The sequence below is a fragment of the Acanthochromis polyacanthus genome, chromosome 3, assembly GCF_021347895.1.
Source record: "Acanthochromis polyacanthus isolate Apoly-LR-REF ecotype Palm Island chromosome 3, KAUST_Apoly_ChrSc, whole genome shotgun sequence".
NCBI lineage: Eukaryota > Metazoa > Chordata > Actinopteri > Pomacentridae > Acanthochromis > Acanthochromis polyacanthus.
This window is the reverse complement of record NC_067115.1, coordinates 39131675-39152751: the sequence shown is the minus strand read 5'-3', so window position 1 is coordinate 39152751 and position 21077 is coordinate 39131675. Positions and strand designations below refer to the sequence as shown.

Sequence of the window (21077 nt, the reverse complement as noted above, 5' to 3'; positions counted from 1 at the left end):
TTTTGTGTGTAGTAATGAACCCGGAAATGTGAGTCGCGCTGTGTGCGTTGAAGCCGTGTATAGAGAACGGATGGATGAATATTCGTTTTTGTCGGACAAATGTGTTTTTCTCACCCGCTGTAGTAATCGCATCTGAAAGTGGTTCATACCGGCGGATTCATGAGAATCTAAGCTTTCCATCGGCGTATAGTGTTTGTATAATCGTGTTTGCAGCCTTCGGACATTCTTGAAATTCCTATGCAAATTAGTAAGTGTACCGCCGGCGGTACACCTACGACGCACTGAAGCGTAAAGGGTTAAAAAAGGGGGTGAATAATATTGGAAACAATTATTTTTATTTATATAATTTTTATTTATATAATTTTCTTTCATTAACATTACTTTATAGAAATCTGTTTTCACTTTGACATTAAAGAGTTTTTTCCAATATTTTTTTGTTAAAAAAGCTAAATTGTATTGACCATGATTGATTTATGAAAGCAATAAAAGGGTAAAACATCAAAGGGGGTGAATACTTATTATAGGCACTGTATATCACACTAATTCAAGTTAGACATTATGATGTTCTGAACTTTTGCTTTAATACATTTTCTCTGACTGGACCTCTTCGAATTTTAGCTGAATACCCCTGCTCTACTGCATTGCAATTTTTTTCCAACTTGTCAACAGGTTTGTATAGGTCTCTGAAGATGTTTTGGAATATTTGTTCTGAAAATTGAACTTTTCTGTCACTTTTTGTGCTTGCCTTCAAAAATGTGTGCTTGATTCAGTCAACTAATAATGCTGTAGGCCAAAAATGCCAGGGCTGATTTTATTTTTCTTGCCCCAGTCCATCCGTGCCTGCATATTTTATATGTTAACAGAAATGGGAGTTATGGTCAGTCAGTCACTGGCAAAAAAAAAAAGTAATTACTTTCCAAGCAGCGAGATGGAAGTATGATCTACGATCTAAAGACTCTAGAACATATACTTCAACACATATAGACATCTGAAAGTAGCATCTTAGTCAATTTCCAATTCACAAGAGATTTATTGAAACTTTATATATAGCAAAAAATGATGTGAATGTTGTAATTTCAGCTAAAAAATGGGCAGATTTCAGTTTCAGATGATAAACATCATTCTCAACAAATTCTGAGATGAAAAAGAACACTGCACAGGTGGTTACCTGTGCAGTGTTGACTTGGAATGACCTGCTTACATCTTCCTAGTATGTTGTAATCACCAGCTTCTCTGTGATTTCAGACTGTGTGTCGGCTTCTGCTGCTCTGGATGAAGACCTGGTTGTCACTTTCTTCCGCCCTGCTGAGGTGCTGCCTCATGCACGCTACGACTGCCCCATACACCCTTTCACGTGAGTAAATGGCCACACACACTTTATTCAACCGATTAGTGCTCTTTACCTCCATCCTACGTCTTCAGATGACTACACTGCTTCTCTTCTGTCCTGCTCAGGACTACAGATTGTGAGACAGGTGTTCCAGTGCCTGGTAACCAGCTGTTTTGTGATCAGTGCTTCTGTTACATCTGTGATAAGCTGGCATCATCGGTATGTGCTGACGTAGTGTACACTGCCCCATCTCCCACACACACAAAGTATAACTTTCTGAAGACCAAATCTAAAGGGAGTTAATCATTCTCGTTTGCTAACAATATTCATCTTTCGTTTGTGTACACTTTCACCACAACATTCCATCAGACTGAAATGCCTTTTGATTTTTGACTATAAAGTTAAAAGGACAAATGTCACTCGACACCATGTTTACACTATACTGTGGCAAGCGGTTCTTTCCTTTACAACAAACGCCACTTGATTGGTTCAGGAAAAGCTTTAACACATTGAAGGAAATGTTGGTTGATTTATATTGTAATTTAGCTTTTGCCAGGTCAAAGCCAATTGAAACACAATAATGACATTACTTTTGGCTGATGTGGGCTTAAAGCAGTTACAATTCATATAAATCCCAAAAATGATTACTTATATTTAGGAGTCCATTGAGAATTCTTAAGTCATTATGCAGCTCATCTCTGCTTTACAAAGTTGTATAACTATATTAGCTCATTGTTGAGCTGCACATCCCTTACCAACCTTGCACTTTGAAATGTGGATATACGGCTGATTCCAAGCCATATCTTATTCTTTCTTAAGATTGTAAAACATTTATAATTATTGCACTCTGCTTTTACATTATATGATATTTTGAACCAGAAAAGCCATTTTCTCAATTTTATTTTTGTATTTACTGCATACAACGATTAACTCCACAACTAGTGTGTATGGAATCTCATACATTTAGTCATAGACTGTCCATTCATTAATAAAAACATCTTCTTATCCAAATAAAAAAAAGAATACTTGAAGTAGAAATGAAAAATAATTCATGCATTAATTGAACAGTAAAGTAACAAACACCTCACTGTTGCTTTTTTGTATTGTTAGTAAGTTCTGACTAATGCTGTTCTTTATGCTGGTGTTTCAGTGTGTAATGTGGTGCCACAGTGAAATGTGTCACTGCAACGGCCACAAGAACAGCCCCTTCTGGCACAACCTCCGAAACACTGCACTGCTAGGAGGACTGAAGCCTTTTAACCTCTCGCTGTCAGAAATAGACTCTCATCTCCGATGTGCAGGTGTGCAGATTACATTCACGCTTTGGAAATCTCAGGCTGAACCTCCTGTAATGTGGGTGTGATTACATGTCACTCATGTCTTTCGATTTGCTGTTCTTGCGTCCAGAAACGATGCTGCAGAACTTCAGACAAGAGCTCTCTGAACGGTTCTCATCCTATGCGAAGGGACAGACGCTACAGGAAATTGGTCTGCCCTTACTGAACATGCAAGGCCTTGTCCACAAGTGAGCCATTCATGTTTCAAAAATCCACGCTAATTTTTTAAACGTATGACAGTCCTTAGGATCCATATCTGTACCAGATGCCCACCCAATAGCTGTGAGAGGCTCTCTATATGGCCAAAAAAATGTTGACTTGCTTCACATGCCATTATAATCTGCTGCTTATAACTTTCACTCTTTTAAGAAGGCTCTTGTGCATCCAAGCTGCAGGAAAGTAACTTGCTTTGAGCCACAAGAGCAATAACGAAGTCACCTATTGGTGTTAGGAGAGGTGTTGTATTGGGTTAAGGAAAGGTAGGCTAACCAAGTTCTTCTGCTCCAAAGTATGAAAATTGTCTTTATGGTCTGTGCACAAGGGAGGTAACATTTTGATGAAAGAAGACAGGGAATTCCATGGATATTAATTTCTACTTAGTTTATTAGTTTTAAAAACTATATGAAGTCTTTCTTTTGTTTCAGTTACACACCTGTGTACGAGTTTGTGTCATTGTTCCTGAACAAAGCAGATCAACAAGATGGCAGAGCTGCAGCCATCTTGAACCTGGGAGCGGCACGAGAGTTTGTGACACATTTCCAAGTCCAAGGGTACACAAAACAGCATTTCCACTTCTACATTAACTATTTTCTTCAGTATCAAATTTTCGCTTCATCAATTTCTTTTTTTTTTTCTTTCTTCAGAGCTTTCGTTGTACAGACACCCATGAATAATGCTGCTGAAGCGAAAGTGCTCTTAATGCAGAGGTAAATGCACACACACAGGATCCCATCTTATCTGAAACTAATTCATTTGGGTATTAAACTTTTTTCTGTGGGTTCTTCAGGGTTATAGCGTCGGTGCAGAGACAGATGGTGATGGCTGATTTTTCTGCCGAGTTTGTCCACAAACTGCAGGATTTTTACAAGAATTTATATTTCCCTGCCGTGCTCAGGAGCATGAGGAACAGGTGTGTCTGCATGTGAGCTTTCCTTTTACATCCCCAAACCTTTTTATGTTCAATAAATGGAACATAATGCTTGTGTGCTCCAGCCTCTGTGTTCGTCCCTGGGATGACGTCCTGCTTGTGTCAGTGCTGAAGGGCCAGAATGTGTCGGGCGTTCGTAAGGATAAAGGCAAGAAGGACATTCTGATCGAACAGATTTCTGTGGTTCTCCTGAGGACAGAACTGCTGCAGCGTCAGTGCAGGTGCACATATGTACACTTCTTCTCTTTCACTACTATGTAGCTTTTGCAGCAGGGACTAAATGTGCCATATTAATAATGCCTGCAGGTACAGAGAGCTCTGTCGATATCTACGAGTCGTGCAGACTGATGATTCCAGCATGTGAGTCAGACTTTGTTTTTTCTGTTGAACAACGTATCAGTGGTGTTAACTTTTTCTTTTCAAGGATTTTGGATTATTTTTCCACTTTCGTTTTACATTTGTGCTTTAAGTCTTGACCTAACAACAGACACAGAGCATAGATAGATATGTCCAATGTTTGTGTAGTTTCATATGCCAATATAGCCAAAGATTTTGTGTCAATACAAAGACCTAAGACTGAGGAGTGATCATTGCTTGAAATATTTATTTTAGATGTAAAAGAATAGAGGAGGAGAAATATATTTTTTGAAAGTGAGGAAAGTAATAAACAGGTTTACCAATAAAAAGTAGAAGCTCTGTTGTAAAATTTCATAATTGAAGATCTCATCCCCAGCTCTGTCGTGTTTTAGTAATGAGAGATATTTAATGTTTTTTAATCTGTTGCTGAAACCTATATGAAGTCACACAGATATTTTCATACAGAAACTACATGCAGATACAGAAATAGTTGTACTTTGTCATCTCTTAGCCATCTTTCAATAAGACAAACCCATTCTTACATATATGTAGCCAGTGACGACATAACTTTTTTTTTGGACTATTTTATTTTCAGTTTTACAATATTTACAAACATATCACCATACGAACAGTATCTTGATATAACACAAGGTAAGGTAAGGCATGAAGGGTAAACTTCCTTACCTTAAAAAAGAGCCCCCCCCCCCCACACACCCAAGAGAACTAAATTAAAAAAAAAAAATACTAAAAATAATAATAATAAAAAAATACAGTCAGTGTACAACGTAATACAAACAACTATATTAAATACTTGGAGTAAGAGATGTACCGATATGGTCTAAATATGGCTGCCAAATTTTCAGAAACGTGTTGTATCGATTTCTGAGACAATATGTGATTTTTTTTTTCCAAGGGGATGCAACTCTTCATCTCAAAAGACCACCTGTCAATAGAAGTAGGGGAATCAGATTTCCATGACACTGCAATACACTTCCTGGCCACACACAGAGCAACCTGCATAAACTTGAGTTGTGCACTGTTTAGAGAAGCATCAATACAGGTAAAATTCCCCAATAAACACAGTTCTGGGTCCAGTGGGACATTAACTCCTGTGATCCTGGTTAAAGTAGAACAGATATCATGCCAGAAAGGCCTCACTTTGTTACAGTGCCAGGTACAATGTAGAAAGGAACTAACTTCAGTATCACATCTGAAGCACATCTCTGACAAGTCAGATTTGAATGAATGTAACTTTTCCGGAGTAAGGTATAATTGATGTTGAATATTATAGTTGATCAGTCTATACCGGGCATTGATAGTAGTTGACAAGCCTCTCTGACATACACACGTGGACAAAATTGTTGGTACCCCTCAGTTAAAGAAGGAAAAACCCACAATTCTCACTGAAATCACTTGAAACTCACAAAAGTAACAATAAATAAAAATTTATTGAAAATTAAATCATCAAAATCAGCCATCACTTTTGAATTGTTGATTAACATAATTATTTTAAAAAAACAAACTAATGAAATAGGGCTGGACAAAAATGATGGTACCCATAACTTAATATTTTGTTGCACAACTTTTTGAGGCAATCACTGCAATTAAACGATTTCTGTATTTGTCAATGAGCGTTCTGCAGCTGTCAACAGGTATTTTGGCCCACTCCTCATGAGCAAACAGCTCCAGTTGTCTCAGGTTTGATGGGTGTCTTCTCCAAATGGCATGTTTCAGCTCCTTCCACATATGTTCAATGGGATTCAGATCTGGGCTCATAGAAGGCCACTTTAGAATAGTCCAACGCTTTTCTCTCAGCCATTCTTGGGTGTTTTTGGCTGTGTGTTTTGGATCGTTGTCCTGTTGGAAAACCCATGACCTGCGACTGAGACCAAGCTTTCTGACACTAGGCAGCACATTTCTCTCCAGAATGCCTTGATAGTCTTCAGATTTCATCGTACCTTGCACACTTTCAAGACACCCTGTGCCAGATGCAGCAAAGCAGCCCCAAAACATTACTGAGCCTCCATGTTTCACCGTAGGGACAGTGTTCTTTTCTTCGTATGCTTGGTTTTTGAGTCTATGAACATAGAGTTGATGTGCCTTACCAAAAAGCTCCAGTTTGGTCTCATCTGTCCAAAGGACATTCTCCCAGAAGCTTTGTGGCTTGTCAACATGCATTTTTGCAAATTCCAGTCTCGCTTTTTTATGAGTTTTTTTCAGCAGTGGTGTCCTCCTTGGTCGTCTCCCATGAAGTCCACTTTGGCTCAAACAACGACGAATGGTGCGATCTGACACTGATGTACCTTGGCCTTGGAGTTCACCTTTAATTTCTTTGGAGGTTGCTCTGGGCTCTTTGGATACAATTCGAACGATCCGTCTCTTCAATTTGTCATCAATTTTCCTCTTGCGGCCACGTCCAGGGAGGTTGGCTACTGTCCCGTGGGTCTTGAACTTCTGAATAATATGAGCCACTGTTGTCACAGGAACTTCAAGCTGTTTAGAGATGGTCTTATAGCCTTTACCTTTAAGATGTTTGTCTATAATTTTTTTTCGGATGTCCTGGGACAATTCTCTCCTTCGCTTTCTGTTGTCCATGTTCAGTGTGGTACACACCTTTTCACCAAACAGCAGGGTGACTACTTGTCTCCCTTTAAATAGGCAGACTGACTGATTATGAGTTTGGAAACACCTGTGATGTCAATTAAATGACACACCTGAGTTAATCATGTCACTCTGGTCAAATAGTTTTCAATCTTTTATAGAGGTACCATCATTTTTGTCCAGGCCTGTTTCATTAGTTTGTTTTTTTAAATAATTATGTTAATCAACAATTCAAAAGTAATAGCTGTTTTTGATTATTTAATTTTCAATAAATTTTTATTTATTGTTACTTTTGTGAGTTTCAAGTGATTTCAGTGAGAATTGTGGGTTTTTCCTTCTTTAACTGAGGGGTACCAACAATTTTGTCCACGTGTGTAAATCTGCCCAAAGCTGTTCATCAATTGTGACACCAAGATCCGACTCCCATTTCATTCTAGACTTATGCAAACCTGGTTTTGGGCATTCATTCATCAACAGGCGATACATTTTAGAAATGAATTTATATGTATTCCCCTCACAAAGAAATCTCTCAATATCATTCATGACAGGCAAAGTCAGTTCAGGACCGAGATTAGCTCTCAGAAAGGATCTTATCTGGAGATAAAAAAAAAGGGTCTGATTGGACAAGTTATATTTCCTCTTCAGGTGTTCAAATGACATGAAAAGTCCTTTGTCAAAACAGTCCTCCAAGTGTTGGATTCCTTTATGATGCCATATATCCAGAATCTTATTGTCAATAGTCATGGTTATAAGTTCATTTTGTTTTAAAGGTGTTTTAGGTGACAATCCAACCTTCAATCCAAGACTTTTGTGAACCTCATACCAAATTTTAATCAGATGCCTCAATATAGGATTATCTGTCCTCTTGTTTATAGTTCCAGAATTATGTTTATAAATGAAGTCACTGTGGACCTTTTCTTTCAGGGGATGCAGCCCAATATGTGTCCAAGAGGGAGCGTCACTGCCCTCAAAAAAGGATGAAACAAACCTCATTTGAGCTGCCAAGTAGTAATTTTTAAAACTGGGTAATCGAAGTCCCCCTGAACCATAGTCCCACGTTAACTTTGTCATGGATATCCAGGGTGCTTTACAGTTCCAGATGAATTGTCTAACATATCTATTAAGAGTTTTAAAAAAGGATTGTGGAAGTGGAATAGGCAGGGATTGAAACAAATATTGCAATCTTGGTTGTACATTCATTTTAATACAATTAACTCTGCCAATCAAAGTGAGAGGCAAACCCATCCACCTATGTAAATCATCTTCGATCTTCCTGAGCAGTGGGAGGTAATTCAATTTATACAGGTTTTTAAGGTTATTGTCTACAGTTATCCCAAGGTATTTTATACCATCAATAGGCCATCTAAATACACTCCTGTGCTGAAGGTTGGAGTGGTCGAAATTTGTCAGTGAAATAATTTCACTTTTTTCCAAATTCACCTTATAACCTGAAATACTCCCATAGGTATTTAATATAGTTTGTAATTTGAAAAGAGAGTTACCAGGGTCTTTTAAGTATAAAATACTGTCATCTGCTAGGAGATTAATTTTATGAACTGTCTGACCCACCTGAAAGCCCTTCACATCTGGATCTTGTCTAATTGCCTCAGCTAAGGGCTCAATCGCCAAGACAAAAAGTGCAGGAGACAAAGGGCATCCCTGTCGACTCGATCTACTTAAAGGGAATGTAGATGAAACCTGTCCATTGGTGCTGATTCTTGCCTGCGGTTTATGGTAGAGAGTTTGAACCCAATTAATAAATAGTGGGCCAAACCCAAACTTGGCCAACACTTTAAATAAATATGGCCATTCCAATCTATCAAAGGCTTTTTCAGCGTCTAAAGCCACAGCTATGCTGGGCTCTGTTTCAGATTTTGTTAAGTGAATAATACTAAAGAGTCTACATAGGTTATTAGTTGAGGAGCATTTTGAAATAAAGCCACTCTGGTCTGAATTTATTAGTTGTGGCAGGTATTGTCCAAGTCTGTTAGCCAGGGCCTTGGAAATCAATTTATAATCTGTATTTAACAATGAAATTGGCCGATATGAAGAGCATTTCAATGGATCTCTATTTTTTTTTTTTAAATTACAGTGATTACATAACTTGTGGCTTTATTTCTTCGGCAGCTTCCAGGAACTACAAGACCTCATCCCTTTCTTTATGTGCATGCATGGAGACTTCACATCGGCTCTGACCAGTTTGTTCCCTTCAGTGAACGCTCCTGCCTCCAGTCTCTCTCCGCGTAGCTTCCTCTTTTATCTCCACATCTTTGAAACAGCGACAGCACCAAAGCTCATGGTCTTTCGGCCGGCACAGCTCGGCTGTTCTGCCGCAAAGTGGGAGCTAATTGAAAGTTAGAGAATGATTTATTTTCACTTAAAAAATCTCCAAAAACTTTTTTGTTTGTTTCTGAAAGTCAGACTTTCTCCATTTTGTAGGTGCTGTGCCACTGAAGCGTGCCGAGCTGGTGAAGTTTGCTCTCAGGGCTCAGAGATGCTGCTGTGCTGTCTACACTGATGTAAGTCAGCATTCAATTTTAAACTAGAGACATCTCATTACAATCAGACATGGAGAGGCTTTTGTAGCTTTAAACACAGACTACTGAAGATTGTCGGCGTCACTGCACTGTCTGTCCAGAAAGCATATAATAAATCATCGGCTCAGAGAGATGTGATTTTCAGGGAAAATTTTGATGGTTTTTCTCTGATTTTTCAGAGAAAAATCATTTTTGTTGGTAACTACTTATGAAATATATTTTATAATATTTAATAGTTTATTGATGTTGTGTATTTTTTGTTCTCCAGTATGGTTTGTTATGAGATATTTTTATACTTGGCAAAGGTTGTCTGGCGCCCCAGGGATGCAATCCTAGTGTTTCTGTGTTTGGTTGATGTATTTGCTTCCTAAGAAGGGGATCAGCCCATTTAAACAGCTACATATGTCAGCATTTAAAGAAACGAATTTGAAATATCATATAAAGAGCCTCAAAGAGGTTTTCAGTGATTTAAGCAGACAAACCAGATCTGAACAAGGACAGCGTTGGATGAAAAAGGCTATAAATGTTATTTTTTTTCCCCACCGGATGTAAACAAGATTATCTATTGAAATTAAGGTTGTTTACTGAAATATGTACATTGTTGTATATTTGAGTGTTGAAGAGAATCAGATGACTTGCTATAGCCTTCTTGTCTTCTGTTTTTCTTTGAAAAGCAGAAGGGCAAAAGCTCGCTTGATCTAGATTTTCAATATGAATACAGACCATGAAAGCGGGGCTTAATCCTTCTGACTTTTTGGGTTTTAAGCAGGAGGTGTCAGAAAAGTTACCTTTTCAGAAAAGTTGTCAGAAAAGTTACCTTTTCTGACACCGTCACACTGTCTATAGTTGCATAAGTCCTCAGACAGTGATGAGGAATAACATGATTTACTTTTGAGAAGGGGACTAAGTCAGATGTGTTTTTGTAGGTTTTGTAGGCACTTGTAGGTTTTGGATTTCTTTATTTCTTCTTGAGAATGTACAGAAGGAGCAAAAGGACAGATATTAAATGTTACAAAAGGTTGTAATTCAGAAATGTCTAGGATTCTGACACGGGTACACAATGCAGTAGGGTCTGCATTGTTTGAACTCACCCTGCAGATTTCCAGTAACTAATTGATCACGTTGTGATCTTTAAAGGTCTGAGGGCTGAACTGCAACATGAGATTAGTGTGTTAGCAGATATGTTGAGCCAAAACTCAGAGTTTTCAGTATCATGAAGGTACTCTTTTACCTGCAAGATGTCCTTGATAACTGATGCTGTGAAGCTAGGTGTCCACTGTAAATGATGCTCGACCAGGTGAACTGGTCTAGCATTTGTTCAGAGTATGGCTGTAAGAAGTGTCTCGCTTTTTAACAAATTGTTTCCTGATGATTATTTGTGAGCGATGCAAGTTCTCAGCTGAAGGAAAATGTTTTGTCTATAAACACAGTATCACACACTATGCGTTATGTTACTACAGGAACCCAGTATGTTTTTAGTTGGTGATGTTTTTATGTTTGGTCTGTTTACGCTGCTAATAGAACGTTGATTATTTATTGGTACTTATTACAGAGAATATCCAATAAGTAACATTAATTTCAGTTTGATTTGGACACAAATTACAGTGATTATGGGACAGTGTCAGACCTACCTTCACTTCAGTACAATCATGTTTAAACATATGAAGTTTAATAGTTTTATTGTGTAGCTGTCAATCGGAAATAATTAGCTGCATTGAAAATAAATAATTATGCACATTTAACTGTTTTCTGCCAGCGTTCCTGTTTTGCATCATTTCCTGTAACAACTTTATACCGTCATGCTTTTTATTTTCCTCATTGTTCTCCATTAAAATAACCTGTTGACTGAAGCAGCTGAACACGATTGGTTCATGTACTGTAGAAGAAGAGTCAAAAGATGTGTTGAACTCGTCCTTTTGTGTGAACAGAGTTTGAAGCAGAAAGTCCGAGCTGACAAAAAAAAGTTGATCTTCGTGATATGTGTTATCTCTGAGGTTTTAATTTTTCGAGCCGACTTGCACAAAGAAAGTCTGAATGTGTTGAATTTGCTTCATAGTTCAGCCCTCTGGTTCACAACCTTTAATAACATTCCACACCTGATTTCTTTAAAAGACTATTTGTTTTTATTCATCAGTGTCTAAATGGTGCTGAAACTGAGTTTGGCTGTATTTCATGCACCGTTCTGGCATCTACATTTTATGTGAGAACAGTCAAAAGAAACTAGAGAACTTTTCTACCAGTTCTGTAGATTTGTTAGTTTTGTTCCAATGTATAATTGTAAGTCTGCTGTCTCCCGGATCCAGTCTCAATGTTGGACCAGTTTACTCCAAATCGTCAACACGCATCGTGGTTCACTCACTGCTTTACCTGCCCCAAGCAATCAGTTTCTACAAGTATGTATGTCTTATTTATTAATAATAGTTATTTCGATGATTTTTTTATTTATTATAGTTTTTTAATTGTGTATATTCTGTCTATGATGAAGGAAGCAAGAGATATCGTGAATTCTATTCTGCTTGATAAGCAGAGCTCCAGCTTGCAGATTCCACGTTTTTTTCTTAGAGGTCAGTATTTTCAAAATTACACACCAGCGCTCGAGCTCATGGGTATGATGAGTGGTAATAAAAGATTGTGCTTGCAGATGTACCCAGATCAGGCCTTGCTGCTGTTGGTGACGGGAGCTTTAGGTTTGAGAATCCGTCATGCTGCTTTAAATCCAACCCTACCTGTGCTCAGTGCCTTTAAGGTAATGTCCACGTACTTTCTTCTTTTGACACCAACTATCGGTTTGTGGTTTCAAAGTCTGGGGAACTTTAAAAACTTACTAAGAGCTCTGTTAGGTGGTAGTTGTCTTTTGAGGGAGAGAGCCATGCTCTCAACTACAGCTTTGTGGTTCATATTGTCCATAACAAACTCCTTAGTATCTTGAAATGTCTTTGCAGAGTTTAGAGAACTCATGGTCATCCGACTGATGGGTAGTTTTGTTGTACAATAATTTGGAACAAATCCTAATCGTGTAATACAAAATCAGTAATGACCCCAGTTTTAGAAAGAAAGTTTATATATAGCAGCTTATGAAAAACTTGGATTTTTCCTCCCAACTAATGTTTGTCTAATTTATACATGCAGAATCAGAAGTAAGTTTTCTTACCAAGGTCCTATCGTCACTTGTTTTATGGTTCTTTTCCATGTTGTTTTCTCCTGATTCGATCCTTGCTTGTGTTGTATTTGAGAGTAGTCTCAGATGTATGCCACTTTTGATACAAGCATCTGCTAAATGAAATTGTAGAACTGTTTTCACACACAAGGACTTCGATGAATATGAAATACTGATAAGCAGAATATCTTTAAAGAGGATGAAAAGATAAAAAAGCCGCAAGTTGACAATAAGTGTTGCAAACAAATAGGAAACGAGTGTTATACATCTATAATTCTACAGATTCATTTGGCAGAAATGCACCTGAAAGTAGATACAAAACAAGCAAGGATCTAGTCAGGACAAAACAACCTGCATAAGTGCCATAAGTCAAATAAATTGTTAGCGTAGCAAATCTAAACTAATATAAATGTTAACGGTGTGCAGGGATGTGCAAATTATTCACCTAAGAATGTGATTTTGATGGTATTTTTTTATTAGGTTTTTAGTGAACAGGCGAGTACAATAATAAAAACGTGCGATTGTATAGTTGGGTTTACTGTACGAGCAAGCAGCTTCTTGCAGCAGCTGCATTTACCGTATTTTCACGACTATAAGGCGCACATAAAAGTCTTAGATTTTCTCCAAATTGTGCGGCGCGCCCTATGGTGCAGTGCGTCCTGTGTGTGTTGTTGTAAGGCGGACGTAGAGCAGGTGTTTTTTTCCACGCATCACCATCGCTGTTGATCTGTGACTCTATGCGTGCCCATCTCACAGCCGATGTGAAAAAACAAGTGAAGCAAATGAACTCTGAGCTTGCTGTCATTCCGGGAGGCCTGACAAAGGAACTCCAACCGCTGGACATCGGTGTGAACCGGCCGTTCAAAGTAAGGCTGCGAGCGGCGTGGGAGCGATGGATGACCGATGGAGACCACGGTTTCACTAAGAGTGGAAGGCAACGCCGGGCGAGTTACGCCACAATTTGCCAATGGATTGTAGATGCTTGGGCTAACGTGTCTGCTGGCACTGTTGTTCGAGCTTTCGCAAAAGCCGGCATCATTTCCGAGGCGCCGCACGGCACGGAAAGTGACTCTGACAGTGAAGAAAGTGAACCTGGCATGTTTGATGGAGGTTTAGCGCAGCGGTTCAATTCAGAAACAGAGGATGAGGACTTCCATGGGTTTGATTGATGACGATTACCGGTAAAAAAAAAAAAAAGTGAATACCAAACTCAGTTTTGCTCCCGCTCTATTTTTAAATACGCACACTTGTGTGCTTGTTTAATCCGTGTGTTTTACCATGCCCGTGACTATTGATGATTAAAAAAATGTTAGTACTTTGTAATCAATACTTAAATAAAGCACAACCAAACTCAGTTTTGCTCCCGCTCTATTTTTAAATACGCACACTTGTATGCTTGTGTGTTGTTGTTGTTGTAAGGCCGACGTGGATTGTATATAAAACCCTCGCCATATAATCAGGTGCGCCTTATGTGTGTGTTAAATACAGTAATGGCACACATAACTGAGACTGCGCCTTTTGGTACAGTGCGCCTTTTGGTCGTGAAAGTACGGTATGCTTTTCTGCTCATTATATTTATTTTCAAACTACAGAAAAAAACGTCTAGAAGCAGTTTTTAACTAATGTGTTTGAAGACTGTAACATTTGACTTGACTTTCACATCCTAATTAAGAAAATGCGCTCTGACCAAGATATTCTGTGTTGCTGCGCAGGTCATCAACTTCTCATTTCACGGCTTGTATTATTTTGCCAGGAGACTAGGTCGTCGCTATTTTATGCAGTCACAGGAGTGCCAAATCAAAATATAAACTAGAAAAGCACTCGGAGAGCGCATACCTCCGCCAGGCCATCTGTCTGTCTGTCTGTCTCTCTGTTAACAGCATAACTCAAAAAGTCATGGACGGATTTTCACCAAATTTTTACAGAATGTCCGGAAGAGCAAAAGAAACAATTGATTAGATTTTGGAGGTGATCCGGATCACCGTCTGGATCCAGGATTTTTTTTGAAGGACTCTGTCTGGACTCAAAACTGTTAACAGTTTAATCACCGGACAAACTCCGGTGATTACATAACCTCCTGGCGGAGGTAAATAAATAAATAAATATGAAAATATGAAGAGAAATACATAAATAAATAAATGTGGAAATATAAAGAGAAATAAATATATATATATAAAAAGGAAAAATTTGTCTTTGCTTTTACCTTTTCTGTTTTTCCCTTTATTTATTTATTTCTCTTTATATTTCCACATTTATTTACTTTTTTATTTCTCTTTATATTTCCACATTTATTTATTTATTTATTTCCCTTTATATTTCCTCAGTCCACCAAGAAAAGGAAAAATGCAAATCAGTTTGCTCTGGGCGGGGATTCTGAACACCGGAGTCCTGCCAGACACCAGCTCCCAGCACGGCTGAAGCGAAGCCATGTCACCGTTGAGCTTCGGCTTATTCTGCCACTGATAAGAAAATAAACATTAATTTACCGAATTAGCAGCGTCCTTTCAGTGTCTGATGGCAGAATCAGCCGAAGCTCCACGGTGACACGGCTTCACTTCAGCCGTGGTCGGAGCTGGCGTCAGGAAAGAAGCCTGTGTGCAGGTACGACTCCCCACTCTGAAAAGGAAGCCCCGCCCAGAGCAAACTGATTTGCATTTTTCTATTTCTTGGTGTCAGTCCATCCTGAAATAACCACCAAGAAATAAAATGCAAATCAGTTTGCTTTCACTTGGTGGACTGAGCTGTCAATCAAATGGCTCTAGGCGGGGCTTCCTCGTTGTTCCTGAAATTTCCAAGTTTCTTAATAAATAAAAGAAAGCAGTGTGGTTAAATCATCAGATGGAATTATCAATTTGCAATTTCTGAGGTGAGTAGTGGTGAATCAGATTGAGACCAAATTCAAAATCAAAAGTTCTAGCAAGGATTTCAAAGATTGTTTAAAGTTATTTCTTTCAATTAAAATTTTGTTTCAGATCAAAATTTTGGAAACTTTGATTAAACACTCAATTTAGAAGTTGTAATAAAAGATTTCTCATGGAGACAGGTTAAGCTCCAGAATTGAGTGGCTCTTTGTTTAGGCTTCACTAGTGGTAATTTACACACTAACAATAGATGGCACTTTGAGGCAGGGTTAGTGTGACATGCATGAGTCGGTGTATGACTCCAAAAATGGCGTCGGGGTCTTAGCCTTTAGGCTTATTTGACCCGGAAGCACCTGTAGGACGTCTGTAACGTCACTGGCAACAGAGAAGATAAACTCTGGTTGCAGATATTATAGACTATTTTTAAGGCTTTGTTAGTGTCAGTACAGCATGCAAATCCCAACAACACAGTCTGACAACACAAGCACACACAGTCCGGTTAGTATCAGCGTGGTAACTGATCAAAATAAACAATTTAAGCTGACGAGTCAGCGCTCGTTTTACAGCGTTTGGATAGCAGTGCTTACTATCAATGCAGTTGTCTCACATGATCGCGGATCAGACAACATAAACTCCCATTTAAAAACACACTTCAGGTTTCTTCGTGAAGTTAGTAACCACTAACTTCCACACCAATATATGTAGGATTCTGCCTATTAGCTGCTAGGAGTTAAAAGCGCAGATGACTGAGACTAGAGACTTGTAGTAACAATCAGAACTGGCTATAATTTTGAGCTCAAATGGACCTAAGAAACGGGGAACATCACCCGGATCTACACCGAGAAACTCGTCAGATACAGATAATTTACTGCAATTTATTAACCAATAATAAATGCTGAGCTCAATGGGACTTAAGAAACGGGGAACATCGCCCGGATCTGTCCTCACTATACTGTACTGAGAAACTCGTCAGATACAGATAGTTACTGTAGTTTAATAATTAATAATAATACTGAAGTCAATGGGACTTAGGAAATGGGGAGCATCGCCCGAATCTGCCCTGTTTATACTGTACTGAGAAACTCATCAGAAACAGATAATTATTACAGTATTATTCTTTAAATCTGTTTAGGGTTGTGTGTTGTTATTACATGCCCTGAAAAGAAAAGATCCAGACGTCTTTAGATCTTTCAAAAACTGTCCACTACACTATGACCACACACAACAAGCACAAACACCACACAATTACACACAATTGTAATTTTGTTCACAAATCAGTTTAAATGTATGCCCGCATCCTCCACCAATATATGTAGGATTTCTGGATATATGTTGATATATGTGTTTAAATCGTTTGTAAGGGTTTTCTCCACCAATTATAACCGTAAGATTATAATAATGTTTCTCCACCAATATTAATGTAGGGATAATGTTTGCTCAAATGGGGTTAAGAGTTTTATACAGAATTATTATATAGTCTACCTGATATTCGACCAGCGAAGTATTTAGATTAGACAAATATAATAGTTAGCCTATGAAACACTTCTTGTTGCGCTGTCAAGAAGAGCTTCAGGAATCATAAGGGGAATTATTCAGCTTGAAAGGTTATGTATAAAATTGAGGTAGCTGGAATCTATACAAGTTAGGGACCAAGATGTGAACAACAAAACAATTGAGGCACTGAACTTATATTTATGTACATTTATTACACTAAGCTAAACAATAACAACAATAACACACATTAAGACAAACAACAACAACACAAAATGAATAAGATCACCATCTTATTATTAAGATGTGAATGATGGGAAAAAGGAAGGAAGAGAACACAATATTTCAATGTAACACTTGGATTAACATTACACTTAAATATGATGCTCTGAGGGAAAAGGGATAAATAGACCACACCTGAAAGCAGCCGTCAATTTGATAGTAGGCTAATTTGTTAGCCTGTAAATATTATCTTTGAAAAGATAATTTGAGAAAGTTGCACCAAGTTCCAGTGACTGAAAGGTACTTGCGTGCCATGATGATGATGATGATGAGGACGATGCTGCCTTGGTGGATGGTCCGGTCGGCCTTGGTTGATGTGGGTCGGAACAACGGTGCACAGAGTGGAGCCTCAGAGTGATGGATAAGCAAGTTGACTTCCAAATTCAGGAGAACTCAGAGTGGTGCTTTCAGGAGAACTCACAAAATTCAAGAGGACTCAAAAAGAACTGAGTGGTGCTATCAAGAGAACTCAGGGTGTTGCTTTCAGAAGAACTCCAAATGGTGGTTTCAGATGTGGTCTTTTAAAGGGGTGCCTTTGCATATCATTAACTCAGCAGGGGTCTGGTACATCCCCTGTCAGGGAAGGCTGAGGTCCAGATGTCCCACAGAGTTACATTTTCAGGAAATTTCTGTAACTTTCCAAAATATTAAGTTGTTGAACATGTTTTTTCTAGGAGCATTACTGATAGATAGCTGATTAAAATGATACCAAACATGCTCATATGTGATCGACAGACATGTTAAAAATTATTACATTGATACTAATCAGGAGGAATAAAATATTAAAGGTAAGACAAGAGGTAGATTAATCACAAAGTCATTGAAAAGTTCACTTGTTTGGTGAAATGGATGTACATAAAGGGAGTTTTGTCCAGAATTGGGAGATGATTGTCTTTGTTAGCTTTGAGATGAGTCCAGGCTTCCTTTGTTTGTAAATGGAATGTCTTTGAAGTGTTTCTCCAGGTTTCTGAGCTTCCCCTCTTCTGTGATTCAGGAATCAGTCAGAATTTTATTGCCCTCAATTTGGTTCCTTTGAAGGCTTGGTGGTACTTGGGTGTTTTGAGCCAGTCTCTTGCTAAGACAGGTCCAATACACATCCTGGAGGTCTGTATTGGGGGGGGAATCCTTTAAAGTCAGCTCTCGGCCTCGCTTCCTGCTGACTTGATGCTTCGCGCCCCATGCCAGACATGTCCCACATCTGGCGTGGTGTCCTGGTGTCCCTCTTGCTTCGCTGATCAAAAGGGGAGCCCCATCTCCACTGTGGCTGTGAATGTGTTAAATCTGTTCTTGTCATGTTCCACTGTTGATAATGGCTGGTGGATTCCTACACTGATCACAGGCATATGAAGAGTAGATACAACACGCCCCTCTGAGCGGCTTGCCTACGGAGACGCTAAGCTTGTGGGGGCAAAGTTTCAGTGTTTTCCATTGATGTGTACGGCACGAAAATTAAAACAAGAAGAATGCCGGCTCATTGTGCGGCATACAGTTGCACACTACGTCGGACGATCAAGACAAGGACACTTGGAATAACTTTCCACAGGTAAGAATAGTTTAGGGCTCGTTTTTCATTATTAAATCTAATTGAGGGTCTATGAGAGCTAACTAGTTAGCCATTAGCAAAACACTAACACGAGCTAACAGCTGGACAACCAAATACCAGACGATGAATAGTAGCTGTAGTATAGTTGTACAAGCAGTAGTAGTAATACGAAAAGTACAATACACCAACTGCTGCTGCTGATACTGTCACTGCTACTACAACTTGTAATACTATTACACATGCTGATACTACGTCTATGACTCTAACAGCTACTTATACTACTACTGCTGCTTGTACAACTATACTACAGCTACTATTCATCGTCTGGTATTTGGTTGTCCAGCTGTTAGCTCGTGTTAGTGTTTTGCTAATGGCTAACTAGTTCGCTCTCATAGACCCTCAACAAGATTTAATAATGAAAAACGAGCCCTAAACTATTCTTACCTGTGGAAAGTTATTCCAAGTTTCCTTGTCTTGATCGTCCGACGTAGTGTGCAACTGTATGCCGCACAATGAGCCGGCATTCTTCTTGTTTTAATTTTCGTGTCGTACACATCAATGGAAAACACTGAAACTTTGCCCCCACTAGCTTAGCGTCTCCGTAGGCACGCTGCTCAGAGGGGCGTGTCGTATCTACTCTTCATATGCCTGTGATCAGGAACGACTATCCACCCTGGACAGGAAGCCCCGCCGAGAGCCATTTGATTGACAGCTCAGTCCACCAAGTGAAAGCAAACTGATTTGCATTTTATTTCTTGGTGGTTATTTCTGGATGGACTGACACCAAGAAATAGAAAAATGAAAATCAGTTTGCTCTGGGCGGGGCTTCCTTTTCTGGGTGGGGAGTCGTACCTGCACACAGGCTTCTTTCCTGACGCCAGCTCAACTGTGAAGCCGAAGCTCAACGGTGACATGGCTTTGCTTCAGCTGTGCTGGGAGCTGGTGTCAGGCAGGACTCCTGTGTTCAGAATCCCCGCCCAGAGCAAACTGATTTGCATTTTTCCTTTTCCTGGTGGACTGAGGAAATATAAAGGGAAATAAATAAATAAATAAATATGGAAATATAAAGAGAAATAAAAACTAAATAAATAAATGTGGAAATATAAGAGAAATAAATAAATAAATACATAAAAGGGAAAAACAGAAAAGGTAAAAGCAAAGACAAATTTTTCCTTTTTATTTATTTATTTATTTATCTTTATATTTCCACATTTATTTATTTATTTATCTTTATATTTCCACATGTATTTATTTATTTATTTATTTCTCTATATATTTCCACATTATTTATTTATTTCTCTTTATATTTCCACATTTATTTATTTATATTTTGATTTGGCACTCCTGTGACTCCATACTATTTGACTGAACGACTGCAGAGACTAAAACAGCATACAGTACTTTAAAATATCAGTGACAAACATACACCTATGATGGACTAAAGTTTTTATCTCGTAATTCTTGTCTTGCAGGACAATGTGTGGGCTTTCACTTGGCTGTATGTCAGTCTGTCCTCCAGTGAAGAACGTCTCCGATCCTTTATTCAGGAGATCACACGGGAGATGGAAAACACAGCAGGTACAGTAATCTTCCTATTGCATGAAACTTTCAACATCCTTATCTGAGGTTTTAAATCATTTAAAATAGCCACTTGGATTGTGTCAGTAGGACAGCATTAGGGCTGGCCCGAATAGTGGTTTCTGGTCTCTGGAGATTCGGGCCCTATTAAAGACGAATATCCCAATATTCGTTCTGCCCCGGGGGGTGGGGGTGCCCGAAGACGGCCCGAAGGGGTCGGAGACGGCCCGAATGTTCAGATTAATTCGTCTGGTCTCCCGAACCGGAGGAGAACTGCCTGAGTATTTGAATCGTCTGGTCTCCGGACGCGATATTTTTTTCGTAGGATAGATCCGGGAATCTCATAAATATTCATAGTCTCCTGTCATCTTATCGGTCCATTTTCGTGACGGTGGGTCTGGAAGGTGAGTAAAGACTACCGGGAAATAAACAAACGTCATTATTTGTACTACAGACAGACAAACAGCACATGGACAGCTTTCAGATAGAGGAGATGTGGGTGAAGTGATATCTTAAAGTGATTGTTATGGTCACTGAAGAGCTGGCGCTGGTTAACTACTATTTGCTGCACATTACAGGCAGTTTATATGAATGACTTTGACGGCGAACACTATAATTTAACCAAAAATACACCGTCTCCTCTCACACTTTAGATATTGTAGTTTTTATGCTTTTAGATGCCGAGTCTAAATTGAAGTCCAGATCCTATTCATTAGTTTACCGCGTTCAGTGGTGGAAGCGGCTGATTGGCGAACTCCATTGCAAATGTTCCCATTTAATTTCGGACGCTAATTTACAAGATAAAATTAAGGATGTCGAATATGAAACAAATACTCGTTAATGGTGAGGAGCAGCT

The 21077-nt window shown here is 38.8% G+C and overlaps 1 protein-coding gene across 5 annotated transcripts in view; it reads left to right on the top strand.

Annotated features, from left to right (window-relative positions):
* zgc:112980 (uncharacterized protein LOC503706 homolog) overlaps positions 1-21077 on the top strand; it is a 48542-nt gene that overhangs the window by 7451 nt on the left and 20014 nt on the right. For 3 of the 5 annotated variants that reach the window (XR_007940932.1, XR_007940933.1, XR_007940931.1), the window contains 15 exons: positions 1246-1354; positions 1456-1549; positions 2481-2631; positions 2738-2855; positions 3312-3437; positions 3531-3593; positions 3674-3796; positions 3880-4035; positions 4121-4174; positions 8900-9126; positions 9212-9291; positions 11613-11702; positions 11795-11873; positions 11951-12055; positions 20116-20221. Coding sequence is in view for 2 of the 5 variants with exons in the window: in XM_051945641.1 (XP_051801601.1) it covers positions 1246-1354; positions 1456-1549; positions 2481-2631; positions 2738-2855; positions 3312-3437; positions 3531-3593; positions 3674-3796; positions 3880-4035; positions 4121-4174; positions 8900-9126; positions 9212-9291; positions 20116-20221 (1407 nt within the window). In the remaining 3 variants the exon portion in view is untranslated. The remainder of the gene's footprint in view (positions 1-1245; positions 1355-1455; positions 1550-2480; positions 2632-2737; positions 2856-3311; positions 3438-3530; positions 3594-3673; positions 3797-3879; positions 4036-4120; positions 4175-8899; positions 9127-9211; positions 9292-11612; positions 11703-11794; positions 11874-11950; positions 12056-20115; positions 20222-21077) is intronic. The other 2 variants (XM_051945641.1, XM_051945640.1) reach the window with 1 other exon arrangement.